At 36.9% G+C, this 13,316-nt stretch overlaps 1 protein-coding gene and 1 non-coding gene across 2 annotated transcripts in view; both read right to left on the bottom strand.

The window, feature by feature from the left end:
* Positions 1-13,316, bottom strand: part of LOC104004591 (POTE ankyrin domain family member I) — a 119,015-nt gene that overhangs the window by 34,615 nt on the left and 71,084 nt on the right. Inside the window, 5 exon segments of the mRNA XM_063794612.1 lie at positions 3,248-3,318; positions 5,765-5,902; positions 7,213-7,316; positions 11,242-11,415; positions 11,575-11,689. Of these exon segments, the coding sequence (XP_063650682.1) occupies positions 3,248-3,318; positions 5,765-5,902; positions 7,213-7,316; positions 11,242-11,415; positions 11,575-11,689 (602 nt within the window).
* LOC129137256 (U6 spliceosomal RNA) lies at positions 4,434-4,540 on the bottom strand. The gene has a single exon (XR_008539687.1). It is a non-coding gene; the product is annotated as a U6 spliceosomal RNA (small nuclear RNA).

Here is a 13,316-nt window from a genome sequence, read left to right as displayed (position 1 = left end):
CTCACACAGGTCATGGAGAGTATCATTCCCTAACAGGAACAACTCCGATATTCATCTTTATCTATTAAGTTCATCTGTCCCAATTCTGTGTTCTGTGGATGCTGACTTTCGGTCATGGATGGTGATACACATGGACATTTATCATCCACTTTCAGATTCTTGGATCTTTGACAAGTATTATTAGTGAGAGTCAAACTAGTAGGATGCAAGTTACAAATGCTGATTATTCAATTACCTACTCAAAATATCCTACACGAATATTCCATTAAACATGCATAGAAAAACAGTCATTCCTGCTGACCTGCTGTTCTTTGCTCTTCTGTATTCACCAGAAAATTTCCTACTCCTTCCTCACGTCTAGATTAAATACTAGTGTACAACCTGGAAACCTGTACATCATCTGAGATTTCTCTCTGTCCCCCAAGCCTTTCTCATTCAATTATCACTAAATCATATTGACGATACCTCTCTTCTGCCTCCGTTTTGTATTCCCACTGCCTCTGGGAACATAAACATTTACAAAATGGCTTTTATTAAAAAAAAACCTGCCAACAATTAATGTTATTTCTTACAGGAAAAAAATTAAGCTAAACAAATGAAAAAAGCATAACACCAAAAAAAAAAAAAAAAAAAAAAAAAAAAACAAAGGCCAACATATTAAAACGAGTAACTGAGATTCCTAACTTTATTTATTTCACTATGGACAGGTGAAAACCTTGTAATACATTGATGCTACTCCAAGGATGTATGACAAGGAAACCATAGCTGACTACTGCAAAAGCTTCCTTTGTCTCCTGGTTTCTTTACATAGTAAAGAACCTTCCATCAATCCCAGCAAACTATAGGCTACAGACCAAATCCAATCTGCATTATGGCATTGTAAGTAAAGTTTTATAGGAGCTCAGTCATGCCTGTTTGCTTACATATAATTCTGGTGGCTTTCACACTACAACAGCAGACAACAGCAGGGTTAAGAAGACATGACAGAGACCACATAGTCCAAAATATTTCCCACCTAGTCCTTTACAGAAAAAGCTTTCTAACCCGTTTTACACCATAACCAGAAGACTTAATACTCAAATTTAATCTTGTGACTCCCCTGCTCAAATTTCTCCAATGAGCCCCTGCAGCACACATTGTTGGCTCCCTATCAATAGCCATTCCTTATTCTTTCTTGCAGAAGAAACACAAGTCTATTGGGATGTTTATTATCCCAATCCCCCTCCTCAGCCTCAGAAAGAGAAATGTTTATTCTAAGCTAATCATGTATTTTCCTTCCCAGTGCCTGGTTTGGGAATGAGCAGGTACTCTGACCTAGCCAATGAAATATTACAGGAAGCCCTTGCATGCTTCTAAGTTTTCTACCAGTTACGTGAATAAAACACTGCCAACAGCACAGCTTAAAGACGGACAAGTGGGATCCTAGGATATCAATGAACAAACAAAACAACTCTGGTTCCTACTGTTTTAGCCACTGCTCATCTAGTATTTGCAGTCCAAAGCATTCTACCTGGTAAACTTCCCATGGCCCACGGGGTAAAACCTACTCATTTCTATAGTATTAAAAAGTCTATCATGAACTTGCCTTAGCTAAGTATTCACCTCATTCCCAACCTCTCATATCTCACACTTTTGGTATTAGCAAAAGTGAATTGCTCAGAATCCCTGCAAAGTTCACTCAAGCATCTTGTCTTTTGCACTTGCTGCTCTTTCTGCCAAACAGGCAATCTCATTAGATGTTCCTTCTGGCAAACACACAACCTCGTTGCATGTTCCTTCTGCCAAACATTATTCTTCTGCTTCTTTACCTAGAAAAATTCTTCTCTCTCTGCATGCTTACCTTAAATCATACCTACTTTTTTCCAAAATTTTCATTCCCCATTACATATGTCTGGCACATAATCAATATATAATAAATCATAATTATAAGCTTCCAGTGGGCATCTAGCACACAGAAAGCACTGAATAAAGTAGTAAAATAATGAAAATGACAATGATAATAACAAGCTCCTGTCTCTACTTTTAATTGTTTGTGCTCTGTAGCATTAGAAAAAATGGCTAGTATCTAAAAGACATTTGATAGTTATTTAAGTGGACAAGTGAAAATATAAATAGAAATGTTTTCTTTGTAAATTCTGTTGAAAAAGCACAGAAATGAAATAGAGACAGCTCTATTATGAGCACCTTAAAGATGAAAACTACATCTATTCCATTTTTGTCGCCTGCAACTTATAAAACCTAACTTACAGAAGCTCTTTGATAAATAGATGGCTAAATTAAAGGTGTCCTCATACAGTTTGGACTATACAATGTATTAGGTGTCTACAATCAGGTAGCATACTAGCATTTTTGTTAGTGTGAAACATTTTTCTACTTTTATGATAATCTGCTGAGCCTAGAGTTGGGCAATTTGCATATTTATTATGACACTCTTTTGGCAAATGGTAGCAGAGCATCTTGTTCTAACAAAATTACTGTTATGATGACAATTAACCAGCAGGTAGAAGAACACATCTTGTTCCAAAAAAGTCAATATATCTCTTTCCAACTTCAAATGAGGAGGAATGAAGTCAGTAATAGTGAGACCTTATTGGGACAAGCATGTGTAACATGACCTGTGCTTCAGTGTTCTTTTGTGATCAAAAATTCCTTACTTTTAGTTTTTTATCTATGGTAGAACCACCCAGAGCAGGGGTCCTCAACTCCCAGGCCACAGACTCATACCAGTCCACGGACTATTATGAACCACACCACACAGGAGGAGGTGAACAGTAGGCAAGCCAAGGAAGCTTCACCTGTACTTACAGCCACACCCCATGGCTCATATTACAGCCTGAACTCTGCCTCCAGTCAGATCAGTGATAACATTAGAAACTCATTGGAGCATGAACCCTGTTGTGAACTGCCTATCCGAAGGATCTAGGTTGTGTGCTTCGTATGAGAATCTAATGCCAGATGATCTATCATTGTCTCACTTTGCCCCCAGATAAGACCATCTAGTTGCAGAAAAATAAGCTCAGAGCTTCCACTGATTCTACATTATGGTAAGTTGTATAATTATTTCATTATATATTACAATGTAATAATAATATAAAATAGCACAATAAATGTAACATGATTGAATAATCCTGAAACCATCCCCACCTTTCCCCAGCCCATGGAAAGATTGTCTTCCACAAAACCGGTCCCTGGTGCCAAAAAGGTTGGGGAAAACTGACCTAAAGTGATTCACTGTTGTAAGTCTTACCTGGATTGCTGTTTTCAGAAGAGACTTTTAGCATCTGTTTTTCTTTGTAGTCAGAAAGTAACTGGCAAATTCTATGTATAAAATTGTAATAAACCAAATTACTATTTTAATACTGACATAAAAAATACTTACCAAATGTAAAATTCTTAAGAGTATTTCAAACAATAATATCAGAACTTAACAGTATTATCCCATCCACTTATGAGTACATTCTGCAAACTTCTCTTTAAGCTTCTAATTAAAGAAGAAAAAAATGTAGGGTGAAATACTCATAAATCGAGGGCATGTGACCCAGTAAATTAGGTTGCATTAACCTGACATAATAGAAAGTGTCCCAACTCTGCATAAGTCCTAGCTCCATAATGAACAGCTATTTGTTCTTGGACAACTTGCTTCTCTTAGGCTCAATGTCTTCTTCAACAAAGTGAGGACTTTACTGCCTTATTTCCCTAGGTTCTTATAAAGATTTAATGAGATAACATTTTTTAAATGCTGAGAGAAATAGTAAAGCAATGGAATAATCTCTTCCTAAACTTTATGACTAAAATTATCTTGGAATCACAAATAAAACCCAATGCATATTTTGTTCATAGGTTCTAATATGCAAATGTTGTAGTTTTCAGAAAATGTTATTAAGTCCTAATTTTGCCTCTTAGTTGTCCTACTCTTTATGGCTTATATTTCAGGGCATCTCGACTATGTCATAGTTTGTAACTAAATGTATTCATAAATATCTCATTAAAGTAGATAATGTGATCGTCCACTATTACGGAGTTGATCAATCACACCAAGGGCAGAAAAACCAATGGATGTTAAGACCTGGTTTGGACCAATGAGCCTTCTCTACAGACTCAAACTCTGAGCCAGCAGATGTTGGTTACAATGATGCTTTATATTGATGTTCAATTCCGGCTGACATGGGAGACCAAAAGTCTACTTTTATTTTTTTTAGTTTCCATGAAGAAGTTGCAAGTTGACATTCTGTAATTTTCGACATACATACTAACAATATATTTTGCACCAAACATGTTATTCAGCTCTAAGTCATCTCATAGACCATCTTACATGACTATTTTTGCAGCGCAAATCACAATTTCAATATTTTGGTGGCACCCATTTTGCTTTGATTCACACTGTTTCCTTAGAGCTAGTCAGCAAATAGTCAAATGACCTTCCAGTGACTGCACAAAATATGGAATGCTTCAAAGATCTGTGCTGCCTCCTTATGCAGAAGTCATGCTAACTTTCTCCGTATTGTTCTAATTTTAGGATATGTGCCGCCAAAGCAAGCACAAAGCCCTGCTTTTACACATGATTAGTGATGAGTCATGGACAAGGCTTGGCTCTGTTAAGTCCAATTAACCTACTTGAGATTCTGAGAATTCTCTTCAATGGCTTCCTGTGAGCTAGAGTTTGAAAATATCTTAAAATCTTGAGCTAGAGATGGAAGTAGCTTGGACGATTTTCATTATCATGTAAATCGGGTCACTCAAGGGGCCAACCACAGCTGGGAGCCACTGCTCAGGGGAAGGTTCATATGGGACTTTCTACTGCCCAAGGTGCCTCACAGTATAGATCTGGTAGCAAAGAAGAAGAAACAAACACTGATCTCTTTCTGCCACCCCTCTGACCCTTTGGAACTCCTCTGACCCTTTAGAACAAGCCTACCTAATATCTGCTAGAGAAAAGACCAACAACGGCCTCAAAGGATCTCTTACCATGAAGGCCTCAGCTAATTCTTGGCTAAGATGTGGGTTCCACATTAGGTTCTGAATATGGGGGGAAGGGTCAATTTGCTCATTTTGTGTGTGGATAAAGTCAGGATGCCCAGGGGCCAGAGCAGGGGGCTGGTGCTTTGGGAACAATGGCTGAGCATATAACCATAGGTATGGGAACAAAAAACATCAAAGTCACTGTATCAATTGCCATGAAGACTTGAGGGACCTGAATCTACCGATTCATCTTAAGGCAGCAGGACCAGTTTGAGTGGCAACAATGCAGCAGCAGAATCAATGAAAACAACAGAATGATTGCAATGTCCTTTTTTTTCCTCCTCCTTCTGACTTGATAAAAGGGACTGTCTTCCTTGGATTTAGTGAACCCCTTCAGTTCCTGAAAAATTCAAGGAGTATCTAGGACATAGTCCCCAGAAGACAGTACAAGACTTTCTGATAAACTGGACATTTCAAGACCCAAATAACTAATCAGAAAAATCAAAGATGTGATACTATTTTTTATCCCATGCATAGGTGCTACACTTGGATCAAATGAACAACGTTGGGATCTCTATGGATAAAGGTCTTAGAAGTCCTGAGATAAAGAATCCTGCACCCACTGGTACTTCTAACTTGTCTTGTTTTTTGTCTGATTTCTGGCTGATGCAGGGGACTAACTCACTGCCACTCGAAAACTACCTGAACTAAACTATGACATCTCACCTGATATGTAAGATGTAACTGTTATAATTATTTTAAACCTCAATTTAGCATTAACTAGCCTTTTAATGTAAACACTTACACATTATGACGACTAGAAACAGCATACTCTCTGGCCGTCTGTCCAGATAGATCTTGAGAAGATACATCAATGTTTTGCTCAAGTAGAAGGCTGACTATACTTGCCGATCCACAACATACAGCAAGTATGAGAGCAGTTCTAAAATGACAGAGATAGGAACAGTAATAAAGTTATTTTAAAAGCTAATTTGATATACTTTACCAATTTAACATCTTGCCTGTCCATGCAGAATCAAACATTTACATGCACTAAAAGACATAAGCATCTTCAGTGCTCAAGAGTTCATCTTTGTAAAATACCACCAAGGTTAAAAGGAAGGGACAAAAAAAAAAAAACCCTCTTATCTCAGTGGGGTATTGCATAGCAGAAGCTACTAATTTAAAGTCCTTTGATGGACAAGAAACAATATTAGGGCCACTTATCTGAAATGAACAAAGATTTAAGTGAAGATTTCATCACAGCTTCCCTAGACTGATATGCTGTAATAGAAAATCAGCTAGGGGGTAAAATAAATAAGAGCTCTCTGCATGCTGAAAGCAAGTAAGATTAATAATAATGGTAAGAATAGTAGTCACAGGAGTTTCAGTTAATGATGCCAATAAGCATGTGCTAGGCACTGAATTAAATGCCACATATATCTTTCTTATGCACAGCCAACTTTGAAGGATATATTCTCCTACTTTTCATATATGACAACATATTTGGTGGTAAATAACGTTCCCAAGGTCACACACGTAGCAAGTAAGAAAGTTAGGAATTAAACCCAGTATTGTGTGAATCTAAAGCCTAGCTCTTTTCTCTTTATCACCCACCTACGGCTTGTCTTCATTAAAGGAAAAGTGTATCCACTTAAAACTATCTTCACTCCCTCTCTCCATACCAATTAAAAATAAAAACATCAAAATACACTGGAAATAAAAAAGGAAAAAAGCTATTGAACCCACAGTATGTGGGAACAGCAGTTAATTGTCATGCAGGGATAAGCTAACATTAATATTCTTCAAAGAAAGCAACTTAAGGCAGAATCATTGAAAAGACAAAAGGATTTTCAACCCCTATTCATGTTTCATACAGCGTATTTAGTGGAAAAGCATGTAAGACACAGGTTAAAAACTATTAGAAAGGGTTAAGAAGTTCAATACCGAGTCATAAAGTAAACTAAAAGTTAAAGTTCAAACTTCATAAAATATGAAATCCCTTTAGCTAACATAAGATCATGTAACCAAAAACATCACATAGCAAATAACATCAGTCAATATAATAAAAGATGAATCCTACTCAAACTTTTATGTTGCCCAGTCCAAATAATTGTTTTTCTACCTAACTGATATGTGTTCATACTGATCACTATATCCCAATAAGTATACATTAATCTTATTAATTTAATATTTATGACTTGAGTGACTGCTATCCATCTAGAACACACAGATTAAAAGAAAGAACTATACCTTCCATATCTATCCAGTGCATTTAAATTAGCTTTTTTGATTAAAAATTTCACCACTTGCTCTTTTTGCTCATGTACACCAAGTAACAGTGGTGTGAGGCCATGCTGCAAAACAATATAAAGCAAAAACGTATGTAATTCAAAAAAGTACATATTCCTCAACCGAAGTGGAAACTTTATATAAGATCTTATGGACTTACACGCATGGAAAGTAAATAAAATGTAGTCACTTCCTTCTCACTCTTCTGTGCTTTCCCACACGCTGCTCCTTTCCTTGGAAACACCCCTTCTCTGCCTCACCACAGTAACTCTACTCATCTCAAAAACTCACTTTAAACATTTACTGCTTCCAAGGCTCTTTGCTTCTAACCCAGCATTTGACATGGTATTATTGGATGATAATATTTTTTCCCATCTAAACAAAGAGCTTCTTGAGGGCAGGGGCTGTATCTTTTGTTTCTATATCCTCAACCCTAAGACAAATTGCGTATAAAGCAAGAATATGCATGTAAAATATTTCTTTAGTTTCATGTTTTATTGAAAGTTCAACCTCCAACATGCAACAAAAATTGCTATTAAAACTCACACTGCTCATCTGAAAAAATTTTCCAACATTTATTTATTTAAAATCTATTTATATTTAATTTTCCCAGATTGTTACTAATCAGTTCATAGGACTACTGAAACTAAATTAACAGAATTCCTATCTGTATTCTTAATAACTCCATGGTTTTAAGTGTTTAAAACTGCCATGCTGATTATGCCAAAGCTCTACATACTTAAAGAGACACACTGGACAGTCCATAATACAGCTTCAATTGATAAAAAACAGTTTAGAATTTGCTTAATTCCAACTGAGAAAACTCTGCTCTTAATGACTTACTGACCTAAGCACTTGAATGATTGAACAAAGAGACACAAAATCCTGAGAGGGCCATCCTCTACTTATTGAAAGACTGCTCACAGCAAACTACTAAAGACCTTCTGAATGGCAGTGAATAACTGATGGTAGAAAGGAAAATATATTATTCTGTAACCTGATAGATACTACCAATAATATTCATTTTAATGTCTCAACCACAGAGATAAAAGTCAGACTAGGCCAGGAATAGTGGCTCACACCTGTAATCCTAGCACTTTGGGAGGCTGAGAGGGATGAATTGCTTGAGCCCAGGAGTTCAAGACCAGCCTGAGAAACATGGCAAAAACCTCATCTCTACTAAAAAAAAAAAAAAAAAGAAAAAAAAGAAAAAAGAAAGAAAGAAAAAAAAACTGAGGTTGGAGGACCATCTGAGCTTCGGGAGGTCGACGTTGCAGTGAGCTGTGATCACACCACTGCACTCCAGCCTGGGAAACAGAGTGAGACCCAATCTAAAAAAAAAAAAAAAAAAAAAAGTCAGATTAATGTTATTGGAAAGGAAAGATTTAAAGAAATCAGCACATATCCAACTCCAACTCTTCTAGAGATACCTTAAGTTTCTGAGATATAAGAATTTATATATTACATTTATGTATTCAGTGGTTCTTAAGCAGGAGTGCATCCAGATTTTGAGAAAATTGTTGCTGTTGTTATTGTTGCTGTCGTTGTTAGAGACAGGGTCTCATTATGTTGACAAGGCTAGACTCGAACTCCTGAACTCAAGCAATCCTCCCACCTCAGCCTCCCTAACAGTTGGGACTACAGCCATGCACCAACATGCCTGGCTTCAAGGAAACATTTTTAAATATACATATCCAAGCTTTATTAGACTTACTGTATCAAAATCTTCAGGAAAAAGCCCAGATTTGTTGATTATTTAAAAATTTTCCTCAGGTTACTGGGATGCACAATTCTAGCTGAAAGCTAGTGCAATAGACAATTACTTCAGTCTCATTTCTCACCACCCACATAACCAATTCCCTTTCTCATTTGAAGATTTGGCCAAAAAGAGTAAAGAGTAGGAGAGAGACCCATTTGCTGAAAACACCATATAATTTTTCCCGGTAACACAACAGGGTCTAGTCAACTCAAAATCCAACTTGATCTTGTTACTCATTTATCTTCCACCTTCCCATCCAGACACTCTAGATTTGAAAGCAGAGCTGAGGCTCTAATTGGCCATTTCTACCAGAATAGGATACTAAGTCAGTTATAATTACTGATATTCCCCCTGCTCAAGGGTTTCCCCTTACATTACCCACCTATTCACTGCCAATCTGGTTCCTCAGAGGCCGCCTAAAATTAATCTCTAGGCAGTTTACAACCCACTAACTCCCTCTCCCAAACTGAAAACTGTCATTCTCTAAAATCAAAGAGAACTTTGTCTCACCATACAAAGGAAACAAATAAATGAACAACAACAACACCACCACACACACACAACCTCTTCATGGTCTTTTCCCTCTATTGCCTAATTTCCAAATTGGCCCTGATATTTCTTTTTTTTTTTTTTCGCTGTACTAATTCCACTTTATTTTTTTTTAATTATACTTTAAGTTTTAGGGTACATGTGCACATTGTGCAGGTTAGTTACATATGTATACATGTGCAATGCTGGTGCGCTGCACCCACTAACTCGTCATCTAGCATTAGGTATATCTCCCAATGCTATCCCTCCCCGCTCCCCCCTCCCCACCACAGTCCCCAGAGTGTGATATTCCCCTTCCTGTGTCCATGTGATCTCATTGTTCAATTCCCACCTATGAGTGAGAATATGCGGTGTTTGGTTTTTTGTTCTTGCGATAGTTTACTGAGAATGATGGTTTCCAATTTCATCCATGTCCCTACAAAGGATATGAACTCATCATTTTTTATGGCTGCATAGTATTCCATGGTGTATATGTGCCACATTTTCTTAATCCAGTCTATCATTGTTGGACATTTGGGTTGGTTTCAAGTCTTTGCTATTGTGAATAATGCCGCAATAAACATACGTGTGCATGTGTCTTTATAGCAGCATGATTTATAGTCATTTGGCGTGGGCAAGGACTTCATGTCCAAAACACCAAAAGCAATGGCAACAAAAGCCAAAATTGACAAATGGGATCTAATTAAACTAAAGAGCTTCTGCACAGCAAAAGAAACTACCATCAGAGTGAATAGGCAACCTACAACATGGGAGAAAATTTTCGCAACCTACTCATCTGACAAAGGGCTAATATCCAGAATCTACAATGAACTCAAACAAATTTACAAGAAAAAAACAAACAACCCCATCAAAAAGTGGGCGAAGGACATGAACAGACACTTCTCAAAAGAAGACATTTATGCAGCCAAAAAACACATGAAAAAATGCTCATCATCACTGGCCATCAGAGAAATGCAAATCAAGACCACTATGAGATATCATCTCACACCAGTTAGAATGGCGATCATTAAAAAGTCAGGAAACAACAGGTGCTGGAAAGGATGTGGAGAAATAGGAACACTTTTACACTGTTGGTGGGACTGTAAACTAGTTCAACCATTGTGGAAGTCAGTGTGGCGATTCCTCAGGGATCTAGAACTAGAAATACCATTTGACCCGGCCCTGATATTTCTGATTGCTCTCTTTTTCCCTTTCCACTTCTGCCTCATGAGCAATCAGAAATATCTTAAGCCTTGCCACTGAGAGGTGCATCACCTCGTATCTATTACTGTTTTTTAGGAACTTGCCAAAGAAGCAGGATCTCTATTCACTGAGACATGTTTAAGTTTTCTTGGAGTTTTCATGTAAAACCTATTTCAGGGCAAATTTTGCCATTTTACATTCATTAGGGGAAAAGAATCCTAGGAGGGAAAAATTGAAAAATAGTGAGTATTACCTTTTACAAATTCAGTGTTTTCAAAAAAAAGTATTTACCGCAAGTGCATTAAAAAAAAACTCTACCCTCTAATGCTTCTTTGAAAGTAACAATATTTAAAATAAAATCTTAGATAATTAGGTCATTTCAAAATATTTTCATTCAGGTTATGCTTGAGCTTCCAAATACGGAAAACTGGCCCTTACACAGGTCAATGTTAACACGAATGCATTTCAGTATTTTGAAGATAAAATTGGTAGATCTATACCTTGTTTTTTGATTCGATATCAGCACCATATAAGAGCAGTGCTTTGGCCATTAATTTATCTTCATTGTAGATAGCATAGTGTAGAGCAGTATTTCCATACTCATCTGGAATATTTGGATCAGTGCCATGTTCCAGCAACATTAACGCACATTGATCTTCCTGGCATTGTACGGCCTGTCAGTATTACACCATAAACAAATTACAAATCCTAGGATTTCAAAATAACATTCCACAGCTTTCACCAACTAGTTATATTTAAAGGAGAAAACTCATTTTTATGCTATGTATTGAAATCAAACCCACCTCACGCTGACATAGTTGGCTACTGCATACCTTTGTCAGAGCTGTCCTCTTTTTGTTGTCAAGGTTATTAAGTTGACATCGTCTGTCCAGCAGGAGTTTTACTACTTCTGAATTTCCATTGGCAGAGGCCAGATGTAGAGCAGTCCTATGAGAGTGAGAAGACTTTTTAGGAAATTGTAGTGCACTAGCTACAGCCATATCAATGATACACATAATTGCAAACACTGAATAGCCTGCTATTACTCTGCCTTCAAAACAAACATTTAACTTTCCCATGAAAAAAGCACACGATTTATTATCTCTCATTACTCGCTGTATTAATGAAAGAGCAGCCTATATGAATACAAAGAGCATAGCCCTTGGATGACATTCAACTTGGGCTGGAATCCTACTTGAAGCTCTGTCACTTTCTGGCTGTTGCTTAGCCTTTTGGGGTCTCAGTTTCCTCATCAATAAAATAGGAATGAAAATAGTAGCTTTCTCACAGGAAACCACTGTAATGCTTAAATGAGACTCTGCACAAAAGATACAGAATAGTTCCTGACACAAATAACAGCTCAATAATTGTTAGATATTATAATTTTTACTAATACCACTAAAGACAACATTTGAATTAAGTGAGATGATACAATTATACCCACACTTTCAGGTGTGTTTTAAATATTACAGGTAACATTGTATTTTAGTGATTCTAAGATGATCATTGTCTCCATGTTGTCTCCACTGAAATACCACTTACAATTCATGATTTACTATAATTGGCGGCATTTAAATAATTCTCTTATTGAGGCATAAAATAATGGGGCATCATACAATCTCTGGTGCCTTACATTAAGTAGAATATGTTATAATATAACAGGTCTGGGGCGGTTCCAGTCAGATGACCAGCATTTAAATTTTAGTTCTTAAAAGTACTATGGAATAAGAGAGCTGAAGTGAAAACAAAAACAAATTTCTAAGATAAACCAATTCTTACTTTGGTTTTCAATAAACTTTAAGCCAAAGAAAACTTGGAATTCAAATGAATAGCATGGGCTCATTTTTGTCAATACTTAGATTTATACAATGTATGTACATCAGATATTTCCAATCATTCATATTAGGATTTAAGACTGTTATAAATTTTCTCTTTTTAAAACGGATTTATGAAACTATTTGTGGAGCTTTTTTCAACTTTTACATTCAGGGGTACATGTGCGGGATGTGCAGGTTTGTTACATAGGTAAACGTGCACCAATGGGGTTGGTTGTACAGATTATTTCATTACCCAGGTGTTAAGCCCAGTACCCGTTCATTCTATTTCCTGCTTCTTTCCCTCCTCCCACCCTCCACCCTCTGATAGGCCCCAGTGTGTGTTGCTTCCCTCTAGGTATCTGTGTGTTCTCATCATTTAGCTCCCACCTATAAGTGAGAACATGCAGTATTTGGTTTTCTCTTCCTATGTTAGTTTGCTAAGGATAATGGCTTTCAACACCATCCATGTTCCTGCAAAGGACAGGCTCTCGTTCCTTCTTTTATGGCTGCATAGTATTCCATGCTGTTTATGTACCACATTTTAGTTCTTAAAACAACTAAAACAGTCTTTATCCAAGACTTATACATTTTCAAAAGGGCAGTTAAGGGTTGTCTTTTACTATTTTCTACCTTCAGAAATGCTTCTGTTTGAAAGGAGGGAGGAAAAGCTTCAACTGAGATTAAGTCCTAATGCCCCAATTTTAAATCTCTCAGCTTGCTCAAGCCCAGCAGGCAAACATAAATGTTTTCAAAGATGG

Source organism: Pan troglodytes, chromosome 16, assembly GCF_028858775.2.
Source record: "Pan troglodytes isolate AG18354 chromosome 16, NHGRI_mPanTro3-v2.0_pri, whole genome shotgun sequence".
Classification (NCBI taxonomy): domain Eukaryota; kingdom Metazoa; phylum Chordata; class Mammalia; order Primates; family Hominidae; genus Pan; species Pan troglodytes.
The sequence above is the reverse complement of the archived record's forward strand: the minus strand, read 5'-3'. Positions and strand labels throughout refer to the sequence as shown.